The sequence below is a fragment of the Coenobita brevimanus genome, chromosome 63 (assembly GCF_032717465.1).
Source record: "Coenobita brevimanus isolate Jiangsu-jjx chromosome 63, ASM3271746v2, whole genome shotgun sequence".
Lineage (NCBI taxonomy): Eukaryota > Metazoa > Arthropoda > Malacostraca > Decapoda > Coenobitidae > Coenobita > Coenobita brevimanus.
Window position 1 is genome coordinate 25,212,853 of NC_137016.1, and position 21,488 is coordinate 25,234,340.

Consider the following 21,488-nt stretch of genomic DNA (forward strand, 5'->3'; position numbering starts at 1 on the left):
ATGTTCATCACCATGATTTTTTTTTCTTTTCTTCCCTGCAGGCTACAGTATTGTTAGTACAAAACTTTAATTGAGAGAGGTATAAAAAATGTTTAATGTTAATGCAAATTGTATTGTTAATCAGATTATCATCAGGCATGTGATACCTCTATCAAGATTTAGTACATAATGTAAGCTGTTATTGTTATACTGGGTATAATATTGTGGTAAAGTGAGTTCAAGTGCAATTTCTAATGCAGGTACTGAGCGTAGTGTGATAGTGGAGCAGCTACCAGATTTGATGGGTTTGAAAGCAGTGAGTATGGAGCAATTGCAAGGCCACCACAACCCTTGCCACTATAATAATGGAGGTTGCTCCCATCTCTGTCTCAACCGCCCATCCAACTATACCTGTGGCTGCCCTATTGGTAAGTACCATTTGTGTTGGTTATCAGACACTCCATGCAGGTGTCATTCATATAGACTCGAATGGAATAGCTGTGGTGAGTATTTGTTTAGGACATATGGACACTTTCAAAGAATTAAAATCATTGCAAGGTATGTTCATTATCATCACAGTCATCATCCCACCTTTTTTTCCCAACCTTTAGATAGTATGACATGCAGCCCAGAAAGAAAAGAAGAAAAAAAAAAAAATAGTGGCAGAACTAATCGACAGCATGCTAATGAAGTGGGCATCCCACTCATTCAGTTACCATTCAAGCCCCCAGGCAGGTGTTAACAAGGAGTGTACACTTGGTGGTGCTTTCCATCCTAGAGAGAGCTAAGCAGCCGTGACATCCACCTGAGAACCAAACTACCTCATATTTCCCTGTACCTCACCATGGGGGAAGATCTCCTGTCCTGACCCTGACAAGGTGTTTTCAACCACAAGGAGTTGTTGGATCCCTGCACAGTATACATAATATGCTGTACCAATAGGACAATCCCATAGAAGCAGTTGCTTACCTGTGGGTAACAAGTCTGCAAAGCCTGGCAGACTAGGGTTAAGCAATAATAACAGAGGCAGAAATCAAGCCCTGAGAATCCTGATTCCATCTCACAGGCATAGCTTTCACACATGGCTTTATAATTACTGTACAGTACATCCCCACAGTACGCGAGTTCCGAGTACATGATCCCCCTTGTGCGCGAGAACCTATTTTTTTTATATTTTAGTGTATTTTTTATTAGTACACGAATTGAACTCCTTGTAAGCGAGACGGGCAGCAAAGAGTAGCCCAAATCCGGGGTTACCCCGAGTACGTGACATTGCCCCCCCAAGAAGCAATAACGGGTAAAGGTGAGCAGCCATATTCTTGTTGGTTTAGTTTAGCCATATCCTTGTTGATTTACCTAGTAAAGCTATAATCTTGTTGGTTTACTTTATATTAGGTAATATGTCCTAGATAGTTTCCATGTATAGTACAATACTTAGGTCTGAAAGGCATCTCAAGGGTTGCCCATGAATGGGGGTGCTGCCCATTTGTAATTTTTCCTTTAAGTTTATGTATTCACTACGCGAATTCCTAGTACACAACGTCCTCTGCCGCCCATATAGGCACGTACTAGGGGGCTGTACTGTATAGTCGACAGCAGAAGTTCGTCCTTCTCAGTGTGTGTAATACAAACCTGTTGATCTGGGAACACTGTATGAAGTAGAGTTTACAGGTATGGTTTAAATGGTGAATATTAAAGAAATGTGTTCAGAGATAAGTTAAGAACACGTTCCCTAATGATAGTATTGAATTGCAGTAGGTGGGATAATAATGTTATTGTGAAATGTATGAAACTGGAGTATGAAGATTCTTTGTTATGGACACAGACATACAGGACTATTTGGACTGGACTGATGTTGCCAGCAATTATCGTATGAAATATTATAGAACATTTGCAGTCCTAAAGGTGAAGTTGCAAGAAAACATTAATTATGATGTCAGTTACACACTAAACAAACATAGAAACTGACAGTGCATGTTTCATGAGTATACGGTTTTGTTTTACAAGTTAAATCACTTCCCTTCCTGTACTCTCTCCCCATCCGTCTCTTCTCTTCCCAGTCACGTTCTGCCATCATCCATGTTTTGTCGCTAATGCTGAAAATCGTATATCTGTACGTAGTGTGTGGAAAGTAATCAAATATAAAAGTGTTAAATGAGCTTCTTTTTCTTCTCCATCACTATGAAGTGTTATCCATGGCTTGGATATAAATGTTAGTAACACGAATAAGTCATCACTGTGATGGTTAGGAGACATTACTCGTCACCATGTATACAACACTTGTATAACCATCATTAATACAGTGCTCCCAGTACACTCCCTCTCCACCACCTTGCCATCTCCTTCCCTCCCCGTTCCCTCCTCTCCCTCTACCAGTACCCCTTGTTTCTCTCCCATAACACCCCCAACCCCTCCCCAGGGTTTCATTTAATTGACCCTGCCTCATTTCACCTCCCTAACTAGATCAGTTATTCATGAGTTGAATACAGATACATGTATTATCATTTACAGGAATATAAGTCGTAATTGTAGTGATGTAGCAAGTGCTATGAATGCCTTGATAAGAGACAGAGTCTTGAGTGTTGCAGCTGCATGAGGCTTACATGAAGGAGTGTTCATGCCAACTTTAACATACAGATGTGCAACTATGGTGTGGCGTGAAAATGAAAAGTCAAGAGTAAGAGCAGTGGAGATGGAACTGCTAAGGAATGTATGTGATGTACAGAGAGTGGATAGGGTACGAAATAATGTGATTCATGAACAATGTGAAGTGAGGAAGTCTGTGGACACCAGAATCGAAGATAGTGTACTGAGATGGTATGGTCATGTGGAGAGAATGGATAACAATTGAGTGGTGAAAAAGGTATATCTGAGAGAATTTGAAGGAGGAAGGAGGCAAGGTAGGCCAAGGAGAAGGCAGAAGCATATGGTGGATGTGTGTGTGAGGAAGAGAGGTATGGAAGTCGGTGAGGCTTGGGGACTGACAAGAGATCAAGCTGGCTGTATGAATATTGTGAGATGAAGTGCATGATCAGGGATTTGACACCCATTTTTAACATGACATTGCCCAGATTGACTGTATTGGATATGTTTATGTGAAGCTACAGAATGTGGTTAACCCCTAAACCGCCAGGTTGTTTTGGCGCTCCTTGCGTGTCCCGCTAGGATATTCATGCTCCGACAGACTTTGTAAGAATATTTTTCAAAAATCAGTTATTAGTGCTAGAATATTATAATTACATATGCATATGGCACATACCTTCAGCTTTCTCCTTGGATGTTTGTTGAGCCTTCGTCGAGTACCGTAGGACTTGAGACTTCTGAAGTTGGGTAACGAAGCCTCCACTTTGCACTTCCCGACACCCCGTAATATGATTACCACAGCCTGATATTATCACTAGAAACACTATCCTATGATTTTCAAATAGTTTGGAATCCATACTCCAAAAAAAGACACCGTGAAAGCACTGAAAATTACGAGCGCGTACGAGCTTCCCACTTGTGCTCGTTCCCCGCTAGTATTCTGTCATTTATTATTCATAAAAACACACACAGTTTATATTCCTATTACTATATAACACTTATATATATATCTGCGGTCTTTATCCATAAGTTTCCTTCAGTACTAGTAGTTTATTGTCACTGTAGGCATTCAATTTCTCTTTCAGTAAAATACGTAGCATTCACTTTCTCGTCCTGTATACTAGCGTGGAGAACGAATCTGTCACTTTTACTTTCATAACTCCCAGTATTCATACATGCTAGAGTGAAACTTTCACTTTCATTACTCCTAGTATATATATTAGTACAGTATTCTTATATTACTACGTATTTACATTTCTATTTACATTCTCTATTTTATTTACATTATTTACATTTCTGAGATAGATGAGAATGGGAGAGCATAAGACAGTATGGATCAGGTTGGTCAAGGATTGTGTGGGTAAAGTTGAAAGTTGGAATACAAATGTGGGCCAACGCAAGATCGTGCTAGAAGAGTGAGAGAAGAGTTCTGGACAAATGTAGAAGTGTGCATGGAAAAGTTTGGAAGGAATGAGAGAGTGTTTTTGATCGGTGATATTAATGGTAAAGTTGGAAATGTGAAGGTGGATGGAATAGTTGGTGAGTGGGGTGTACCTGCTGAGATAGATGAGAATGGGAGTGCTTTAGTGGACATTTCTGCTGGGAATGGGTTGGTGATAGCCAATACCCTCTTCAGGCATAAAATGATCCACAGGTATACATGGCAAATGATGAGAAGGGTGGGTGGTGAACTGAATCAAAGGAAGGCAATGATTGATGATGTGTGTGTGGATGAAAGGATGCGAAGATGTGTAATGGATGCAAGAGCTGATAGAGGTTGGGGGAGTGGACACTCTGACCACTACTTGGTGGTGGCCAGAATTAGGATTCAAGTAAGATGGAGGAATAGAAGAAGGGAAAGACGAGAGGAAGGAGTAGTTGCAAGGAGAGTGGAAAGGTTACAAGAGGATGAGAAAAAGGCAGAGTATAAGAGGGAAGTGGAGGAACGATTGGGCAAATATGAATTGGAGCAGATGGGAGATGTGGAAGGTGTGTGTAGGACCTTTACAGAAGAAATATGTGCAGCATGTGATGTGGTGTGTGGAAGGAAGAGAAGACAGAGGGGGGTGCAAGGAACAGCGTGGTGGACTGAAGAGGTGAGACAGGCTGTGGCACAAAAGAAGAAAGCATACAATGAATGGATGAGAAATAGGGGCGTGGAAGAAGTTGAGAGGCGGAAGAGAGACTTATATGTTGAAAGAAAGAGAGAAGTGAAAAGATTAGTAAGAGAAAGAAGAGAGTGGATGAGGAATTTGGAAGGAATTTGAGTGTAAAGTGGAGGGACTGTAAGAAAATGTTCTGGAAAGAGGTGAAAAGAGTAAGACAGGGTGGAAGTGAAGTTAGCAGGGGAGTGAAAGATAAAAATGGTAGATTACTAGTGGAGAAGGGAGAAAAGTTGAACTGATGGAGAGAACACTTTAAGGAATTGTTGAACATAGAGGATGGAAGTAATGCGAGTATAAGTGGCTGGGGAATGGCTGGGAGAAGGAGGGAGGTGAGAAGACAGGAAGAAATCAGTAGGATAGAAGTTGTGGAAGCAATGAAGAAAGTTAAATTGGGGAAAGCCCCAGGAATTGATGGAGTGTGTGGTGAAATGCTGAAGCATGGGGGAGAGATAGTAGTAGAATGGATGTCGAAGATGTGCACATTGGCCTGGGAGGAAGGTAAGAGTCCCGGAGGATTGGAAGTCAGGTATAATTATTCCCTTGTACAAAGGAAAAGGGGAAAAAGAAGTGTGTGGTAATCATGGGGGCATTTGTCTTCTTAGTATAATAGGAAGTGTGTATGGTAGGATACTTATTGACAGAGTTAGAGAAAGAACAGAGAAATTAGTTGGAGAAGAACAGGGAGGCTTTAGGAAAGGAAGAGGTTGTGTAGATCAGATATTCATTCTTAGATCTTTAGTGGAAAAGTTCCTAGAGAAGGGAAAGAAGTTGTATGCAGCTTTCATTGATTTGGAGAAAGCATATGACAGGGTGGATAGACAAGGATTGTGGAAAGTGTTAAGAATATATGGAGTAGATGGGAAGTTGTTGAATGCTGTGAAGAGTATGTACGATGGTGCGAAGGCTGCAGTGTGTGTGGATGGTGAACTAAATGAATTTTTCTCTTTGAAAGTTGATTTGAAACAGGGATGTGTCATGTCTCCATGGTTGTTCAATCTGTACATGGATGGGGTAATAAAAGAGGTACAAGGAAGGGTAGTGGATGTTTGAATGGCCCTGGTGAGAGAGGATAGTGTTTGGAAACTCCCTGTACTGTTGTTTGCAGATGATACTGTGTTGTTGAATGAAGACGAAGGGGAGCTGCAAGGCTTGGTAGATGAGTTTGGGAGAGTGTGTAAGAAACGGAATCTAAAGGTGAATGTAGGGAAGAGTAAAGTGATGGTCTTTGAGAGAGGTGAAGTCAGTGAATGTACAGCGAGGTTGGATGGTGAGGAATTGGAAAATGTGAGTACGTTTAAGTACTTGGGTAGTGTGATGAGTAAGGATGGGGGTTTGGAGGGTGAAGTGCTTGAAAGGGTACAACAGGGAAGAAAGGTTGGTTGTTCTTTGAAAGCAGTGATAAGAAGCAGGGAAGTGAGCATGGAAGTGAAAAAGTTACTACATGACAGTATTGTGATACCAACTCTAACGTATGGAAGTGAAGCTTGGACGTTGTTGGAAGGACAGAAGTCAAGAGTGAGAGCAGTGGAAATGAGTTATTTAAGAGGAGCCTGTGGAGTCACATGGAGAGACAGGCTGACGAATGAGGATATAAAGGAGCGTTGTGGTGTTGATGTGAATGTGATAGGAAGCGTTATGAGGAACACACTGAGGTGGTTTGGCCATGTGGAGAGGATGGAGGGTGAAAGACTGACGAAGAGAGTGTATGTGAGTGAGGTGGAGGGGGGAAGAGGGAGGGGGAGGCCGAGGATGAGATGGAGGGATGGGGTGGAGAGGTATATGAGAGAGGGGGGGGGTGAGTTGGGAGCAGGGCAGTGAAATGGCAGGGGACAGGGCGACTTGGAGGCGATTTGTTTGTGGCTACCCCAAACGGGATTGAGGCGTCTGGCAGTACATAGATAGATAGATAGAGATTTTATTTACACTATGTTATGCACTGTCACTTACAGTAACTTATAAAACTATTTTCCACTGTTCAGTTATATTTACATTCATTGCTTTCACTTGCTCTTTACACATTATTTACACATTATTTACATTCCAACTTGCACTGTTTTAGTCACCAGAAAGATCGTAGTCACTGTCCATCATATTATTGATAAATTAGCCAGTTCACGTTCCACAGCAGTCAATTAGCCCTTTACCCCTTTCCACACTAGGTTTAGTAGGGGTAGAGGTCACAGGGCCCTTTGCATGGGACTAAAAAGCAGCAGCATTGGACAGGCGCGAATCCGACGTGTTTCACCTTGAAAGACGACAGTAAACTGAATGCAGTTGCCTAGGGGCAGTGAAGGGCTGCCAATGTCAGCGTGGTGACAGCCGCTAATATATACGCTATGAAATGATTGGCAGGGAATCTAGACTATCTATTTATTTATCTATAGCCCGACACCCTAATCCCGCAAAGAGTGGCCGCAGATAAAACGCCTCCAAGTCGCTCTGTCACCCACCATTTGACTACCCTCCCCCCAACTCACCCCCCCCTCCCTCATATACCTCTGAACTTCATCCCTCCACCTCATCCTTGGTCTACCTCTCCCTCTCCCTCCCTCCAGCTCACCTACATACACCCTCTTAGTCAGTCTTTCATTCCCCATTCTCTCCACATGTCCAAACCACCTCAGTGTATTTCTCCTAATTTTCTCAGCCACATCCACATCCACCCCACAACATTCCTTCACTTCTTCATTCGTCAACCTGTCCCTCTAAGTCACTCCACACACTCCTCTCAAGTAACTCATTTCCACTGCTCTCACTCTTGACTTGTTCCTCTCTTGCAAGGTCCAGGCCTCGCTTCCGTACGTCAGGGTAAGGATCACAATACTATCATGCAGTGACTTCTTAACTTCCATACTCACCTCCCTATTTCTCATCACTGCTTTCAGTGAACCAACAACCTTCCTTCCCTTCTGTACCCTTTCATGCACTTCATCGCCCAAAGTTCCATCCTTACTCATCACACTACCCAAGTATTTGAATGCACTCACACTCTCCATATCCTCACCATCCAACCTCACTGTACATTCTGTGATTTCATTCCTCTCGAACACCATAACTTTACTTTTGTTTACATTAACTTTCAGCTTCCTCCTCCTACACACTGTCCCATATTCAATCACCAAACCTTGCAGCTCCCATTCATCTTCACTCAACAATACTGTATCATTAGCAAACACCATCCACTCGGCTCACCATCCACTTGCACCGTAGCCCTAGCTCCTTCGTACATACCGTATTTCACGGCATATAAGACGCACTCTTTTGTCTCAAAGTTACCTTAAAATATCCCCATGCGTCCTGCACGTTAGACTAAGGCAGGTTAGTTAGGCTTCACTGAGAAGAAACTCTTATAAAGATGATCATCTCAATGCTTAGCAACCACAGGTGTTTTCTACAGTATGCAGACTTGATTTTATTTTAAAAAATAATATACACTAGTGTGTATATGCAGCAGATTTAAGAAACACCCGAGATCAGAAACACATAAAACTTTCGCGGGTTTGCTTACAGCTCAACTGGCTAACATCGTGAAGATATTTAGTGGTTTAGCAATTTAACAGTTTAGCATGCGCACTATTCCAGCAAGCTAACGTACATGATCACTGGTGAACTGTCTACTAACCTTCTGAAAGGCAATCATGACCACTTTGCTTGCCATCCATTCACTAACGAGCAAAGCAATCATACTGGAGAGATACTGGCTAGTGAAACTGCCAAGTCATCAAAACAGATTTTCGTCACGTATGGAAATACAGTAACCCTAATTAGGTCAGTTACTTTTGTGACATTTTGTGAGTGTATATATGCAGCAGATATTTAAACATGCAAGTTCAAGAACACAAAGCATTCACGGGATTGTTTTCAGCTCAACTGGCCAATACCGTCAAGGGGTTTAGCGGTTTAGCAACTTAGCAGTTTAGTGTCTAGCGTACACCCTACTCTAGCAAGCTAACGTGCTCACTGGTGAACTGTCTGCTAACCTTCTGAAAGGAAATCATAACCACTTTGCTTGCCATCCACTTACTAACTAGCAAAGCAGTCATACTGGAGAGATGCTGGCAAGTGAACCTGACAAGTCATCAGAATTGATTTTTGTCGCATATGGAAATTCAATCACCCTCATATGGTTGGCTTCTCTTAGTGACATTTTGTTTCATGCCTGACAAGAGTATCATAGAAGTGAACAGTCTTATTATGCCAACAGCGAAAAACAGGAAAAACAGTTGTAACGTTAAACAGTACTGCCTGAAGTTACAGCTTTACTTTTTCAGCCAAGTGAAGTACTTTAGCAATGTATATGCAACTCAGGGCACACCCAATTACAGTATTTTGTTATGAAAATAGGATAAAATTCACTGATAGCATAACTGATGCAATATCTGAAATAGCAGTGCCTGACGGGGATTCATATGACCGTCCGCCATTTCTGCTGTATTCTTAGCAGACGAAGCGATCAGAATGATTGACAACGTTCACTCTCTGCATCTCTGCTGCCTAAGCAAAGCTCTCATGATCGGCAATGGGGATCATTTAGGCCGTAACGTCCAAATTTGTTAGGTTAGGTTAGGTTGTAAAATCGTTTGCCATTTTGGATGTTACGGCCGAAACGACCAGAATCCTAAGGTGTAGGTGAGAGTTTGGTGTGGGTGTAGTTAAGGAAGTAGAAGTGGGAAGAGTCAGGCTAGGAACTGATAATCCGCTTATTATAATCCCTTCAGCCCAGCAATGTATTTTATAGGGTAGTTTATTCATGCTCGCCATATGATTTTATTCAGTTCAGGAAACATGTACTGAGGAGGTTAATGTGGGCTGTATCAAATGCCCCAAGTCTGAATATCGCCTGTGCTCAGTTAAAACCATTGCCAAGTTAAAGTCGTATGAAGTGTGGTATAAGCAATTCAATGGATGGTACTGAGGACCATTTACTGTATGAAAGTGACAGTGAAACAGTGATGATGACCGTGGTGATGACTTCCAGTGATGCTTCGGGACTTGGGGGAAGTAGTGATGAATTCTCAGGATTTGAAGATGAATGAAATTTTCACCATGTCAGTAATATGAAGTGAATATAGGTTTTAGGTGATCATGACAGATGCAACCATGGAAAATTTAGGATCAATGGTGCTGTACACCTTTAGTCTTGCACTGACGATGTTTGGATGAATAAATTGTTTGAGATGTTTCATGTCCTTAAGTGATGATATTTATATTGAACAACCAAATACATTTTGATGTTTTTGGCATATAATAAAGCCACTGGGTACTCCAAAACAGACTGATGTAAATGTTTCAGAGGCGAGCGAATGTTGCATGTGGTGTGTACATGTGTGCGTGTGTGTGTGTGTGTGTACCATAGCGACTAGGAGGCAGCAGTGTTAAGACCAAAAATGGATGTTTTCACAGTACTCGAATGTTTTGAGATGGATGTCTGTTTTTAGCAAATTCTGGTAAGAGAAATATGCATTTTTAATTGTTGATGCTGCAAGGAAAACAGCTGACAGTAAGGGAGTGATACTGGGAGAAGAGGGTTGAGCTAGTTGTCTAGCGCTTGGGATGCAGCAGTGTTGCTAAGAGATAGTTTCACCATTCTCAACATGTTTTAAGATGAATGTCTGTTTTTAGTAAATTGTGATCAGTGAAGAACGTATTTTTAACTGTTGATGCTGCAAGGGAAACATCGCTGACAGTGAGGAAGTGATACTGAGAGGAAGGGGTAGAGACTGCTGTCTAGCGACTGGGAGGCAGCAGTGTTACTAAGGTGTAACAATGGATGTTTTCACCATAGTATGTTTTGAAATGAATGTTTATAGTAAATTATGATCAGTGAAGCATACATTTTTAATTGTTGATGCTGCAAGGCAAACATAGCTGACAGTGAAGGAGTGATACTGAGAGAAGAGAGTAAAAACAGCTGTCTATCCTGTTCCCAAGCAGCCTTGCTATATTGAACTTTGGTTGTAAAACATTGTAATTTGTGTATTTACCAGTGCTACCTTTTTATATTATTTGTGGAGGTAATTACAGGTTAGTTAGAGTGCATGATTAATGATAGTAGTCATCTGATATTGTGCTTGAGTCAAGGCAATGTGAGGAAATTCGTAACAGGTGTGGAATATGACGGGGTTCTTTTAGGATAAATGAACTGATGTGAACATTCATTGTATTTTATGTTTTCGTCAGTGAATGAAAGAATCGAGTTTATTGACTTCATTTGTGGTTTTAAATTCATAAAATATTAAAAACAGTGTTTATATCAGTTTACTGATACATATTTATCAACAAAGTTGAGATGGCCTCGTGGTTTGAAGTCACGTTTTGTTAAGACGGGGTTTTATTTTCTCTTTTCCTGTATAATTCTTTGTACATAAAAGAAGAAACTAAAGGATGATGGGCAGTACTGAATAGATTCTGAAAGGTGAGTGTGTATCTAAGTGATAGTGGCTCACATCAGTCACGTTTTGTCAAGAAGGGGCATTGTTTTCTTTTCCTGTACCATTCTTTGTATATAAAAAAAGAAACCAAAGGCTGATGATCAGTAATGAATAGATTCTGAAAGGTGAGTGTGTATCTGTGTGGTAATGGCTTTTATCAAGAAACCTTACTGCAGTCTTGGTTGGGGCAAACTTTTTTTTCACAGAACTGCCCTGCCAGAATTAGGGTGCGTCTTTCACAATGCTGCGTCTTACATGCCGCGAAATACGGTACTCTTCACAGCATTCAACAATTTCCCATCCACTCCATATATTCTTAATACCTTCCACATACCTTGCTTATCTAATCTAGACAATACATAATAAATTAAGTAGTTCCAGGTGAATGTAAATATCACTTAGGCTTCTCCCTTCCTTTCTTATACAGTAATCCCGCATTTTTTGCGGATTTTTTGTCTACGGTTTTGCCCTCTCGCGGATTTTCTTAGCATTAATAAGTTCAACTAAAATATCCTTGAATATACAGAAAACAAAAAATTTGAAATTCCCGCAGCTTTCAATTGTAGCGCGGTAAACTCACGCCACCCTCTGTCCCTTTCCTGCGGCCCCTCAGCCAGTGTTACCATATCTAGCATAATTTTATTCTTTTAGCATTATTTTGATCAAATTTTCGAGTCTGGAATATTTTTTAGCATATTAGAAGTTTTAGAATCATTCTAGCATAATTTAGAATGGAATGGAATATTTTTAGAATAATTTTATAAAAGCTACAAATCAGAGAGAGAGAGAGAGAGAGAGAGACGAATAAGGTAAGAAGATGTTTGAATAGTTGGTTACTTTCAGTTTGGGCTTGGTTGGGTTGGATTAGGTTAGGTTAGGTTAGGTTAGGTTGGATTAGGTTAGGTTAGGTTGGATTAGGTTAGGTTAGGTTTTAGGTTAGGTTAGGTTTTAGGTTAGGTTAGGTTTTAGGTTAGGTTAGGTTTTAGGTTAGGTTCGGTTTGGTTCGGTTAGGTTAGGTTAGGATAAGTTTGAGCTTTGTACTTTACCCATGAAACCTAGGTTTTTCTGATGGATATTGGTATGATTCATTCGATTTTCAGCTTCATTTCAGTCGGGAATTACCATTTTCTGTGTTTCCCCCCCCTCCCTATAACCCTCGATTCCCCAAAGATCCCCCATTATTGCAAGGGGATGGGGGGGGTCATATCTCAAAATCTGGTTATTTCTGATGGAAATGATGCTCAAAATCGAATGAATCACATCAAAATCCATCAGAAAAACGTAAGTTTCGCGGGAAAAAGCAGTATGGGCAGAAAACCGATATTTATTCTCTTACTATATGTAAGGTTCATTTTAATATTTTCATAGTAAACAATACAAATTTAATATGTTGCACGAATATGTATAGAATTTTATCATTTAGCTTCAAGTTAGCATAATTCGTTTTTTACATGGAACAAATTTGCTCAATCTAGCATAATTTTTTCATTGCCCTAGCATAATTTCGTTGTTTGGATATGGCAACACTGCTCTCTGCCCCGCATTCTTCAGTCCACGCCTGACTACCTTACGTGTCTGGTGTGCTTGTAACCGCACTATGATATGAACCTCTTGCCTCCCACTTGCTTTCCACATCGCCCCAGGACGTAAGCCTGCCTCACCAAAGGCTAATAATACAATTAGTAAGAACTCCAAAGTGACAAAACGATCAAGAAAAGTTATGACCTTAGCAGAGAAAATTGTGTTACTGGACAAGCTGAGAAACGACCGTGCGAGTGTTTGCTATCACCAGTTAATGCATCTTTTCATTTTGTACTGTTTTGTGAATAAATGTGTAGATAATTGTGTATTACAGTACGGTGTTTATGTTTTTCCTTCATAATGGAGTATGTGCTTTCAATCTTGTAAGAAGGTATTTCGGGATGAGTATGGAGGTTTTGGGACAATTCGCAGTCACAACAAACACAAAACAATTCGCCTTCATTAATGAAGATAGCTATGGGTGACGCTAGAATATAATTCAAAGGCGACTACAGCGAGGAAGAAACAAGTTAATTATTGACTAAAGGTGCAACTAATAAATAATATCCAGAACCTACGCTACTGAACATAGACTTTGCTGGATCCCCCAGAAATATAGTTATTAATGTATTGATTAATTAATAATAAGTATGTTGATAAAAGTATTGATTAGTATATTTATAGAATGGCGGGGAATCGTCCAGGGTGCGAATTGTTCTGAAGGGGAATCGTCCATGTTTTGACGGGGAATTGTCTGACGGCGAATTATCTCGCAATCAGTATGGACATGGACTGTGTGATGGGCAGCATGGTGGACACAAGTGTAAGATTCAATTGTTAATAGAGTATTCGCGAAATTGGCTTTTCGCGGGCGTTACAAGAACGTAACTACCGCGAAATATGCAGGAATACTGTATATATTTTTATCATGAGAACAGGTCATAGGGCATATTTCAAGGGGAAATAAATGGACAATTAGAGAACAAATGCACGTGAGGTGTTGTCAGGTGATAATTAGCCCATTCCAGATTTATGGCAGTATCAATTTCCTTTTCTCTTTCTTTTATATATTATTTTGCATAAGAATAGGGCAAAGGGCACATTTCAATGGATAAAACGAGTGGAAAAATCCGTCCAGCATTTGTGTAGCGCAGCGCATCTGGTCAGGTGGGAGGAGAGGGTAATGGAGGGGATGTAAGGAGGGGGGGGAGTCAAGGACAGGAGAAAAATGGCTAAATTATCAACAGTGGATGGGAGTACAGGTGACATTAGCAGAACTGAGTATAGCTGGACACTGTTAGTAGAGATAGATGATACAAGCCACCACTTGAAAGCCCGGGCGTATTCAAAATAACACAGAATCACAAATGTGACGCCCTGCGGTATGATCCTTTGCTCCCGTGCATCACGAAAGTGACGCCCCGCGGTTAAGGGGTTAATGTTTTTGGTGTATCAAATAGAGCCAGGATTCTGGGGGCTTGAATGATGAGTGAATGGAATCGTGGTCCATTGGATTGGGCAAACCTAGGCTGTCTGGATTCACCCTGCCCTAGGGTGGGAAAGGAGGTCCGGATGATGATGATAATGAATAATAATTACTTTCCTGAATGTTGCTGATTACCATTACAGGAATTATTTTACCCAATAGTGATGATGCTTGATTGTAAGAGAAACACTCAACATTGACGCAGAAACCTTCAGAAGGCCCGTGAAGAGATTAGGAGGAGGAAGGAGGAAAAAGAATAAGACATATGGAAGGTAGTGTTGGACCTTTGCATGGGTTTCCAACTACTTAAATAACCAAGTCTCACCTGCAACTTGGTGACAGAGAACATGAGGTGGTAAGAAACCAAAGAACACAGAAGAGACAGCTAGAAACGAGCAGAGACTGCGCTATCTGGGCCTTTCGAGTATGGCCGTGCTGGACTTGGGCCAAAATTTAAAGGCCCTTTCCTGAGAAATACATTTTATTCATTCAGAACACTAAAACTCCATTGTTTGTTAACCTTGTTTAATACTTTTTTTCTTTACTTGAAGAGGAATTTCTGCTTTATTTCTCTTGTTGGATGAAATAAAGAAAAAAATTACATACAGTACAGTAACATACAGTAATCAGGAAGAGGGAAACCTGTATTATACACAGGAAAAATCATCTAAGAAATTACCAATATGCCGGGAATAGATCCCGTGACTCTCAGGTGAGAGCCAGGCAGCATACCACTACACCACGACCAAGTTAAAGTTAACTCACGTTGTCACAGTCTTGTAACCAACGTCCCTCCGCCCCCACTGTGGGCCTGAAGAGGGTGAGTTAACCCCCTGGCACTATGGCAAGTAGATGCTTTTAATATATCCCAAACACTTCCGGCAAGTCAGAATGAAGAGGGAAACCTGTATTATACACAGGAAAAATCATCTGAGAAATTACCATTGTGCTGGGAATCGAACCCGGGACTCTCAGGTGAGGTGTAGTGGTATGCTGCCTGGCTCTCACCTGAGAGTCCCGGGTTCGATTCCCAGCACATTGGTAATTTCTCAGATGATTTTTCCTGTGTCTAATACAGGTTTCCTTCTTCATTCTGACTTGCCGGAAGTGTTTGGGATAGATTAAAAGCATCTACTTGCCATAGTGCCAGGGGGTTAACTCACCCTCTTCAGGCCCACACTGGGGGGCGGAGGGACGTTGGTTACAAGATTGTGACAACGTGAGTTAACTTTTTCCTGGTCGTGGTGTAGTGGTATGCTGCCTCGCTCTCACCTGAGAGTCGCGGGTTCGATTCCCGGCATATTGGTAATTTCTCAGATACAGTAATCACGCAATTATCCAGATGCTCTCTATCTGGACATGCTCCGTATACAGATGATAGGCCTTAGATCTGTTATGTCCATATCCGTATTTATTTGTCCGTATCCAAACATAAAAGTTCCAACATCAATAGCTGGGTGGCCGACAGGTTCAAAAAATTGGTTGGGTGGCTTGCCGGCCTCTCTGTTCACACACTGGTAATAGACTGTAACCCACAAGCTGAGCTAAAATGGCTGTCTGGATCCCAACTGAATGGTCAAAGTCCCCTGGCCACCCATTTCACTCTGATGCTACTGGCCACTCGCGGGTAATGGACCGTAACTGACAGGCTAAACCAAAATGACTGTGCGGATCCCTACCAAGTGGTCGAAGTCCCTTGGCCACCCAGATTGTTTGGATGGTAACAGCTGTGTTCGAGTAATACTGAGTAATACAGACCTCAACCCATAAGCTGACTGAAAACGCCCACCCAGCTCCTCACTGAATGGTCAAAGTCCCCCGGCTGGCTGGATCAGTGGGAACGTACTAATCTTGCGCAAGTACCAAAGAGCCTAACCCACCAACAGAGCAAAAGCGCCCATCCATCTCTTCACCGAATAGTCAAAGTCCCCTGGCAGCTCTCACTTCTCCCCCCATCTCTCCTCTGTCCCCTTCCATTCTCAGTGATGCCAGGCTTATCTCCCTTCCCGTCCCTCAGTTTTCCCCAACTCTAGCGTCACTTGCCCAGCATCCCACCCTCCCTGCATTGCCACCAGTGAATTTTTTAGTTTTTGGTGATGTATGTGAATACTACTGCTTGTATCAAAATTCTGAAAACACCATGAGAAAGCTCATGAAATTCTGCATCTAGACATATGCTTAGCTCTTGCATGGTGCAGGCAAAATTTTTGTGCTAGGACGTTGGGAACTTATTTGAAAGTATTTCTTACTCGTGAACAAGTTTATTCCCATTGCATTTTTGTACTTTTAATCATCAGTTTTGTATGTCTTTATTAAGCTTAATCTTATAGTACAAACACCAGTGAAGATGATGGTATGCAATTTATACCAATATAACCCCCCCCCCCCTTTTTTTTTTTTTTTTTTTTTTTTTTGTCCATCCGTGGGCACAGGCATCACAGCCTGCCATCAAGGCCCAGTAGTCCTTCTACATACCATACTCCTCCACATGTCACCACCTTGGCACTAACACCCACCGTCTATATTGAATACATGGACTGGTGTGTTGGTGTTAGCGGGGTTATTTCTACAACATGTTAGCGGGTCGTCTGGTAGATCAGTAAAGTCTGATTTCATGAAATTTAAATCCTTAAACTGTTTCCTGTCCCAGCGAGGATTTGAACCTGGGTCCAGTAGGACTGCAGGCCACCTCTCTACTGATTGAGCCACCGCCTCCCATGGCCAAATATCTCGTTTGAGGGGCATATTTGGCCATGGGAAAGTTTTTTTTTTGTGCCACGGAAACAGTCATCTCTCTGTTGTTGTCCTAGAAACTTTTTTAAAACTTAAGGTTCCAGAGAGTGTTAAAAATACTTATTGCATTGGTCATCTTCATTGATTTTTTTGTGGACTTTTGTTGTTTATGCATTGCTTTCTTAGTGTCAAGGATTATATTGGATATTCCCATGTGTGTTTTGATGTCTATGTACAGCTGAAAGACCAGAGAACACTGCCAAATTTAGGAGGGGTACTGTACATCTTAGGTAGGACATTTGTGGATTTTTTTTGTTTATGCATTGTTTTCTTGGTCTGGCATTACAGTGGATATACCCATGTGTGTTTTGATGCTTAAATACAGCTGAAAGACCGGAGAACACTGCCAAAATTAGGGGGGATACTGTACATAAAGATTGGGTAAGGTTAGTAGGTTGGGTATAGGCAAGGTATGGGTACAGTAGACAATATTGCTCCGTATCTGGATTTTGCCTGTATCTGGACATGTCTTTGGCTGTATTGTGTCAGATAATCAAGGGATTGCTGTATATGTAAAAAAATTCATAATCTTCTTACAGTAAAGATATTAAATATTTATTTTGCACAAATGTTGCCAGAGGACAACTATTCATTACACAAAAAGAGAAAACATTTGGTAAATTGAAATTGTACTTTTAGTATTTTGAAAGCATCCTCTGATTTTACACACTTCTCTAGATAGTTCTAGATCTATCCAGTGGAATATATGATTCTCTGTAACAATAATACTTCATTACTAAGGGCTGTGATTCATAATTTTTCCATGTCCATGGAACAAATTCTGATGCACTGCTTAAGAGTAAAATAGGCGATGCTCCTTTATGTAAATCTGCATTATTCAAATAAAAAAAAAATATTTAAGCCATCAAGTGATTTGCTTCTGACTGTTGGTGGCCTTTGTACCATTCATGTCAACCTGTAGGTCTATCCCAGACCATGGCCTTCATAGTATAATACTCAGGGGGATTATTGAAGCAAATTTGGGGGAGGGGGGAGGCACATTATATGGCAGGAAATATGGTGGTTTGAGTTAAGTTCCAAAAACTTAGATTAGGTTTGGATAAATTAGCACTGATAAGGGTAATTTTGTGCCAAAAATAGTGTAAGATGGCATATGTCTGTTTTTCATGCCACTGGGGGTTGTAAACTTCATTTACCACCATAAAAATAATCTGAACAATATGGAAAAGAGACTTTGAGAATAAGAAGTGAACCGTTAAGGTCTTGCATCTGCTTAAACTGCACTGTACATTTACTTCATTGAGTCTACAGTTAGGGGCGAGGCAAGCATGTGGTTGAGGGTTCAATAAAAGTACATTTGCCCCAGTAATAGATTAACCCTTAACAGCAGACATGTATGAACGTCAGGATTCAGGGTGCGGACTGCCACCAGTTGACGTGATAGACCACACTCACCTTCCCACCACCCTTTAAGCGTGCGACCATTTCCTATGGGTAGGTAGGACCCCCAGGTACTCCGCGGTTGCGCAGTTCAGTCTGTATGCGGCAGTGGTAGCGTCAGTGGTGGGCAGTGCAAACGAAGAAGGACCTTGCGCAAGCTCAAATCGCAATCCACAGTTCACTACCTTGTGCAAGAGCAAGTGCGCAATCAGACAAATATTTAGCTTGTGCAATGTTGCAAAGCACAGGCGCAAACCATTTGCACATATTTGTGGAAATTACTGTAAAATATTGAGATATTTAAATAAATTAACATACCTTTATTTATTATTATTCTGTCTATCTGTCTATTGCCAGACGCCTTAATCTCGTAAGGGGCGGCCACTGGCCACAAACAAGCAACAAATCGCCTCCATGTTGCCCATTCCTCCGCCATTTCACTGCCCTGCTCCCCACTCACACCCCTCTCTCTCATATACTTCTCCACTCCATCCCTTCATCTCATCCTTGGCCTCTCCCTCCCTCTTCCCCCCTCCACCTCACTCATACACTCTTCTCATTAGTCTCTCACTCTTCATCCTTTCCATATGGCCAAACCACCTCAGTGTGTTTCTCCTAATGCTTCCTATCACATCCACACCACAATGATCCTTCACTTCCTCACTTGTCAGTGTCTCTCCATGTAACTCCACATGCTCCTCTCAAATAACTCATTTATTTCCACAGCTCTCACTCTTCACTTCTGTCCCTCCAACAAGGTCAAAGCTTCACTTCCATACATTAGAGTTGGTATCACAATACTGTCATGCAGTAATTTTTTCACTCGTGGAAGTTCAGAGGAGTGAGCGGGCTGCGAAGTGTAGGGACAGGGAAATGTGATGTTGCCAGTTTTACTTTTATCTGCATTTTCGCAAGACGTTTTATTTAATAATTCAGTATAGATATACAATAGCATGTGTAATTCCTTACAAAAATCATTAAAACATAGTATTTAAATCAAATATTCACAGCCTAATAAATTATTAGGCTGTGGATATTTGGTTTAAATAATGTTTTAATGATTTTTGTAAGGAACTGCATGTGCTACTGTTAATAAATATTAAATATTTTTAATTTATTATTATTTACTAATAATGATAATTTAAAAAATATTAAAATACATTATCTCTGTTGAAGCATTTTAAGAAATGCTACTACCCTTCATCCCTCCCGCCTTCCCCAGAATCCTTGCGACCCGCCCGAGCCTTCCCCAACCCTTGTCCAGACATATGGGAAGCCCCCAAGACCAGGTGTCTCTTGGATTGTGCATTGCGCAGCCCACAGGACAGGTGCGCAAGTGCAAATTTTGTTGTGCAACCGCAACTAACTTTTCGCTTGCGCACCTGCCTTTTCATGTGCGCAAGCGCAATACTGCGCATTGTCTCGTGCGGTGCACAATACGCAAACAATATTCACCAGAGCACAACGGTGCGCAATTGCGGTTTGGACTAGTGTTTGTGCACCTGCCCAGCACTGGGTAGCGTGAGGAGCCATGTCTTCTTCCTCATCATCGTCCGATTCCCTTGCACCGCATGAAGGGCTGATCGCCTTGTCAACCTCAGCGAAAATTCAGCCCTTAGTGCCAGGGAAAGGACTAAGTGATAGTGCCATTGGACGTGCCTTGGATGACACTGGATCCTCTGGTACACTCAGTGAGGGTACATCCTTGGAGGAGAGGAAGAGCTACTACGTGAGAGTGAGCTCTCTCGCCCTCCAACCCCTACTCACTCTCTGACACCAGAGAAGGCTCTGAGAATTCCTCAGGATGAGGGGAGATCCTACAAGAGTGATGAATTCGGTGTTGAGGTGATAGATGACCCAGAACGTTGGGAAAGTGGCCGCAGACCTGGCGGTCATCTGCAGAATAAATGCTGCAGAGCCGTTTCCCCCACACTCTCATCGCCTGCTCACCGATGTATTGTCTTTCAGCGCTCCCCAACACCTCAGCCTACCACCTCAAGGGCTGACTCTCCACAACCAGGCCCTTCGGGAGTGGTATTTCCAACACAGGCCTCATGTGGAGATATGTAACACCAAGCGCCTCCCCAGGAAAGTTCCGTTTCAGGTGAGTCATCACCTGCTTACTCCCCCACCTCCCACATTTCTCCCTCTCCTTCTCCACCACCCCCTTGCCCTTAGGCATGCACGTGTGCAAAAAGAAACACCTGGGAATTGCTAGACGGCCAGCTCTTTCCCGTGTGGGTAGAGTTGACACATTTGTGTGGGAGGATGGTGCCAGCTTTGAGGCGTCTGTGCCGGCATTTGATGAGGAGGGTGTATGTGTGCAGGAGGATGAGCTTCCACCCAGGCCCTGGACTGTTCAAGGCAATTTTCACAACTGCATTAATGCAGTACCTGGTGGATGAGATAAATTTCCACCAGGCCATGTGCTTGTGGTGGCTGGATGTGGTTGCCAGCGAGAGCACGCGCATGCGTGATTGGCTGCCTGTGCAGGTGGGGAAGATGTTTGTGTGGCTCGCCCTGACCATGTTGATGGTGCACGTTAGAAAACACGTGCTCCACGACTATTAGTTGGTGGATGAACTCGTGGGCACACCTGTCTTTGGCATGTATATGGCATGTGATAGGTACATGGCTATCCTGAAGTTCCTACATTTCAACTGAAATTACGGGCCTACACCAAATGACAGGTTATGGACAATGGACAATAAGACCAATCCTTACAGTGCTCAAGGAGTCATATTCCAGGGTTTTTCATCCTTTCCAGAAAGTGGTTATTGACAAGTTGCTGGTGTTATTCAGGGGCAGGCTGGCATTTATTCAGTATGTGCCGTCAAAGCGTAACAGATTTGGCCTCAAATTCTTTGTGCTTTGTGACTGTAAAACTGGATATGTGCTGGATGTGATAGTTTATTCGGCAACAGATGTTGATATACCTAGCGATGATCCTCATGGGTTCTCTGCATCAGTCGTGAAATTGCTGATGGAAAGGTATTTCAACAGGCACCACGTTCTGTATACATACAATTATTACATTGCTCCGGCACTGACCAAGTACTTGCTTGACCATGGTACTGTGTCTTGTGGAACTGTTCAGGCACACAGAAAGAATTTCCCTGTATGTCCAGC

The 21,488-nt window shown here is 42.0% G+C and overlaps 1 protein-coding gene across 1 annotated transcript in view; it reads left to right on the plus strand.

The window, feature by feature from the left end:
- Positions 1 to 21,488, plus strand: part of arr (low-density lipoprotein receptor-related protein 6) — an 801,354-nt gene that overhangs the window by 372,683 nt on the left and 407,183 nt on the right. The window contains exon 12 of the mRNA XM_080275999.1: positions 240 to 407. Within this exon, the coding sequence (XP_080132125.1) occupies positions 240 to 407 (168 nt within the window). The remainder of the gene's footprint in view (positions 1 to 239; positions 408 to 21,488) is intronic.